The sequence below is a fragment of the Octodon degus genome, unplaced genomic scaffold (genome assembly GCF_000260255.1).
Source record: "Octodon degus isolate 3935 unplaced genomic scaffold, OctDeg1.0 scaffold00280, whole genome shotgun sequence".
NCBI lineage: Eukaryota > Metazoa > Chordata > Mammalia > Rodentia > Octodontidae > Octodon > Octodon degus.
Genome location: NW_004524856.1, coordinates 1,781,194 through 1,786,504, shown reverse-complemented (window position 1 = coordinate 1,786,504; position 5,311 = coordinate 1,781,194). Strand labels below are relative to the sequence as shown.

General features: G+C 44.2%; 1 protein-coding gene across 1 annotated transcript in view; it reads right to left on the bottom strand.

The window, feature by feature from the left end:
• Positions 1–3,745, bottom strand: part of Snx12 (sorting nexin 12) — an 11,812-nt gene extending 8,067 nt beyond the window's left edge. Inside the window, exon 1 of the mRNA XM_004646805.3 lies at positions 3,398–3,745. Within this exon, the coding sequence (XP_004646862.1) occupies positions 3,398–3,562 (165 nt within the window). The 5' untranslated portion in view covers positions 3,563–3,745. The remainder of the gene's footprint in view (positions 1–3,397) is intronic.
• Positions 3,746–5,311: the final 1,566 nt, after the last annotated feature.

Sequence of the window (5,311 nt, the reverse complement as noted above, 5' to 3'; positions counted from 1 at the left end):
AAAAAAAAAAAAAAATCAGGAACCATGACTACTTCATCTCCCTTAAAATACAAGTTACTCAATAATACTCAATTGATTAAGAGAAACCCTATGTATCTATTTATCCTTCCCTTATTTAAAAAATGAGGGGCCGGGGAGATAGCTCAGTGGAACAAGCGCTTCCCTGGCAAGCACAAGGGCCTGAGTTCAATTCCCAGTTCCACCAAAAAAAAAAAAAGAAAGAAAATGCAGAATAGCCACTATATAAATTGGCTTATCACTGCTTGCTCCTTGATATAAATTGGATCGTTCCCACATCTTAATCATTGAAAAGATTCCCCAGACTCTAGTGGCAACAGAAATCTGACAAACAAAAAGCCCTAATCTTACTTCTATCGACAAGTTCTAAATAGAAATGACCAACCCCATGCATTAATCATGACTAAGTTTACGTCCCACCAAATCATATCACTGGATGGGCAGTAAGAGAACTTTTGCCTTTTTCCACAACTGCCTCTTGGCAAGAAAAAAGCATCTTGGAGCTCTGCTAGAGCTTCACAATGTGAGGTCACCTAGACACCTCTCCAGATCCCCATGAGGACAGGATTCTTTACTGAACAGAATGAGAGAGAAGAGCTTCAGCAATGTTGATTATATGGGGCCAGGGTGAAGTCCACTGTAGAGCATGTGCTTACAGGCAAGGTCTAGGGTTCAATCCTCAGTCCAGAATAAAAACATTTTTTAATAAACACAAGTAAGAGACAGATGTGGTGTAATATCCCTGTAATCCCAGCACTCAGGAAGCTGAGGCAGGAGTAGCACTGAGTTTGAGGCCGGCCTAGGCTAGCCTGCAGTGAGACCCTGTCAAAAAATAATAATAGGCCGGGGAGATGGCTCAGTGGAATAAGCGCTTCCCTGGCAAGTGCAAGGGCCTGAGTTCAATCCCCGGTTCCGCCAAAAATAAAAATAAAAAAATAATAATAATAATAATAAGTGCAAATGTTTCAATAAAAATATGAACATCTTAGCCAGATGTGGCATTGCATGTCTACGGTTCTGCTATCCTGGAGAAGTGGAGGAGGGAGGCTGAGCAGGAGTGTGCCTAGTCTGGACAAGTTACCCAGACCCTATCTCAAAAAAAATTTTTTTAAAAAACAAGGGGGGTTGGGGATAGCTTCACTGTGAGGCCCTGGGTTCATTCCCCAGTACTGGGGGAAAATGCCTATACAACCATACAAATTAACATAAACAACACAAATTAACTCAAACTCACTAAGCAAGGAACCATCATCAACTCTATATTATACATTTGTGGAAGGGACTGATGAAAAACTTGGTAGGAAAATTTTAAGCCTTGTCAGAGACTATAGTGGAAAGACACAGGCTTTGAGGTCAGTCAGATTTTGGTTCAAATCTCAGCCTTGTTGGTTACAGTTATATATACTTGAACAACTTACTTAAACTGCATTCGTCCTCAGTTTGCCATCTGTAAAATGGGTTTTTGGAAGAATAAAAATTAGCACTAAAATCTAGTTCAACGCCTGGCACATAAAGGCACAAGATTAACAGTCCTTGTTATTATTAGAATACCTTACATAGGGAGCTATTACACTGATAATTCCAAAGACTGAGGTAATGCAACAGGACAAACAAGGTCTTCAAACACCCATAGCAGGGTATTTATACTAAACATGTTACCTCTAGTTTCCATCAGGTCACTAAGTTCTCCAGCAATAATAGTTCTTTTTGTCATCGTTTGTTTTTTACTTGTTACTGTGGTGCTAGAGATCAAACCTAGGGCCTTAAGCATGTGATATGCTGCACCACTGAGCTATACCTTCAGGTCCTTTTATATTTTGAAATACATAAATTCCATTCTTCCCCAGAGAAATGACTTCAAATAGTTTTTATCTACATAAGGCAAGTATTGCCAGGTACAGTGTGACATGCCTCTAGGAGGCTGAGGCTGAAGGACTGCAAGTTTTAGCCTAGCTTGGGTTCTAGCAAGACCCTGTCTCAAAATAAAAGTAAGAAAAGAGGCTAGGGCTGTGAGGATGTAGCTCAGTGCAAATGTCCTGATTTCAATCCCAGTACCACAAAAAATAGAGACATACGCACAAACAAATGTTGGGCTGAAGGTGTAGCTCAGTGGGAAAGTGCTTGCCTATCTTGTATGAGACCCTGAGTTCAATCCCCAGTACCACCAAAAAAGACAAGTGCTTCTCATCTTTTGCTATTCATCTTTCTTCTGGAGATAATTTGTCAATGAGATTTCAAAGTCCACAAGGGAGACCACACTTTCTCATTCAATTCATACACTCTTTTAGATCCTCAATGCTGTTTAAGTAGATGCTATCCATAAGGAATATTCTAGCTCTCTAGCCTGAGAAGAAAACATCAAACTAGAAAATGGTTCTTAAAGGTTTTTTTTCTACCTATAACCACTTCAGACAAAAGAATCTGCAAACCATGTATTCTATCTGTGCATTCCACCCTTACACCCTGGCCTAAGCACTACGGAATAAAGTCCTCTGTGGTGTACACTGGAAAAAGCCACTCCTCAGGCAGTTCATTCTGAAAAGTCATGCATTAAGGTAACTACAGACCAGGATAAGAATGCAAAAGGTTAATGTAGGATAGAAAAGGTAAATAGCCATTCATACACACAGCACCCATCTGAGAGCCACGAAATAGTGAAGGAAACACCCTGGGTATTTCAAACCTAAAAGAAAACGGAATGAGAGGAGCAGCAAGTGAAAATCCACAATTCCAGTGCAGGGCCAGGTTTAATGGGAGACATAGCATGTGGTACCTGAAAAAACTTAAGCATACAACAACTCTGTCCTCCAGGTGTTAACCTTAGGGGAGTATTTGGTCTCCAGAGGACTCCCTTTCTATTTTTGCTACCAGGAGCCCACTGTCACTCTTTCCTGGAGTCGATTTTGCCTCTAATACAAAGCTTTGCTTGATTCTATCACCCCTGGGAGACCTGCGGAGGATGAAGCCCTCTCTCGTCAGACTGACTTCCAAAACCCTGCTTAGTTATGGGATCCAGAGGTCCTGCCTCGGCTCCCCCCTTCCCCCTCCCCCCGCGCCTCTTCCACCCGCCCTTTTCAGGATTCCTATCTACTTGAATTCCTCACTCTAATCTTTTGCCATCTTCCCCACCCTGCCCAGCCTGAGCTTCACTTCTTCCTTGCGGGTACTTGCTCGCCCGCACCCTCATCCAATGTCCCCCTCAGGAGTTTTCTGTATCCCGGGGCCACAACCCAGTCTGCAGACCTCTCTCTACACCTTTTAAGCCCCTAACCCCTAAGTGACCCCTCCCAGCGTCTTCGCCCTTAGTCGCCCTCACAGCAGCCTCCACACCCGCCCCAGTCCCGTCCTCCCTCAGCTGTCTCCTCACCCCGTGACTCACCCGCATGCGAACCTCATAGGTGGTGAAGCGCGCGCGGCCCACGCCCACTGTCTGTGGATTGAAGATGTCGATCTCCAGGAAGTTACTCGGAGGCCCGTAAGCGTCGGTCAGGTCCTGAGGCTTCGAGTTAAGGCGCCGAGTGTCAGCTACTGCCGTGTCCGACATCTTTACGAAGGAGAGACGGGGACCGGGGAAGGGGGGTGGGGGACAGAAGCCGAGGAAGGAGCGCGCACGGCCCCTCCCGCTTGCAAAATAAGCAACCAACCGACGGTGTGCGGCGCCGCGCACGCGCACCCACACACGCACGCGCACGCCGCCGGCCCGGGCCCTGTGCCCTGCATAGCAGCAGCGCGGAAGGCCGCGCTTGCTGTATCGAGGAGGCCTCATTCAGGCTTCCGGGTGATGTCGGCGGCTGCCCCGGAACCTGGATCCTCGGTTATGCCAACCAATACCCTGTGAAGCACCACAGGCAGGCTCTGCCAATCAACACTCCTGAACCCAAGAAATTGTCCCTTAAGGTGTATCAATCAGCAGTGGGCACTGCCCCACAAGCTAGCATTCTACAATGATAGGCCGAAGCCCCGTGACCTGAATAAATCCGGGTTTTCCGCGAAAATAGAAGGGTGATCTCTGGAGGGTGGGGCTCCAACAATATTACCAAGAACCTAGAATGTAGCTTTGCCACTTGTGCCACTGAGTTTCAATTCATGCCACACACGAACGTTGCCAAAAAAGCAACGAACAACTGTAATGGAATAAAACAAAGGTGATTTCTTATTCTCACTTTTCAGGAAAACTGGACTTATCTTCATTCTCCACATGTTGCCCTGTAAAAGCTAACTCCAAGTTTACACGGTGTTAATTTCTCAGCAAATTTGACAGCATTTATTTAATACGTTCTATCTCTATCCTGCAGAACTCCATACTTAGCAATGTCCTAAATTTGCTTGTCGTAATGGAGATAGAACACACGTCTACATGGAATCATCTATAGAAATGTTAATATTTATGAGACTAATCTGCTCATGCTCCACATAACATTAAGGAGTACACAAGTCATAATTTCAGACTATTCTTTTTTCCTCCACCCTTCACCTGCCCTCTGCTCCTCAAAAAATATTTCCCAGTGGATGTGGTAAAGCATGCCTGTAATCCCAAACACTCCTATACTCATGAGACTGAAGCAGGAGGATCAGGAGTTTGAAGCGATCAGGAGTTTGGCTTACATACTCAGATCTTGTCTCAAAAAACATTTTTTCCTATGTCACTGATGCCTGAAATTCTTTTAACAAAACACAAGTCCCGACAATTTCACAATTATTTAATTCAATTTAACCAATATCTGCTAATTAACCACTCATATGCCAAACACCATGGAAAATATTTAAGTCCTGGAGTTAAATAAGAGAGTCCCTGCCCTCAAAAAATTAACATTTTGGGCTGGCGAGATAGCTCAGTGGTCTAAAGCACCTGCTTAGGCAAGCATGCAGGGAACTCGTAAACTTGGAGTTAGCTTTTACAGGGCAACATGTGGAGGATGAAGATAAGTCCAGGGATGCAGGGACCATCCCCAGCACCACATGCCATGCCAGCCCCATCCCCAGGGTGGGCTGAGCTGACCATAAAAAAGAAAAAAATAAATAAAGGAGACATTGTTTTTAAATAAATTAACATTATATTGAGGGCGATAACAAAACAATATAATATGACAAACAGAAAATGTTAGTTGGGCATGGTAGCACACACCTAAAATCCGAGAACTCTAAGAGGCTGAGTTTGAAGTATCACAAATTCAAATCCAGCATAGTCAATTTAACAACTTAGCAAGGTCCTTTCTCAAAGTTAAAAAAAATTAAAAGAGCTAGAGATGTAGCTCAATGTGAAAGAAAGCCCAGGGTTCAATCCTTAGCACTG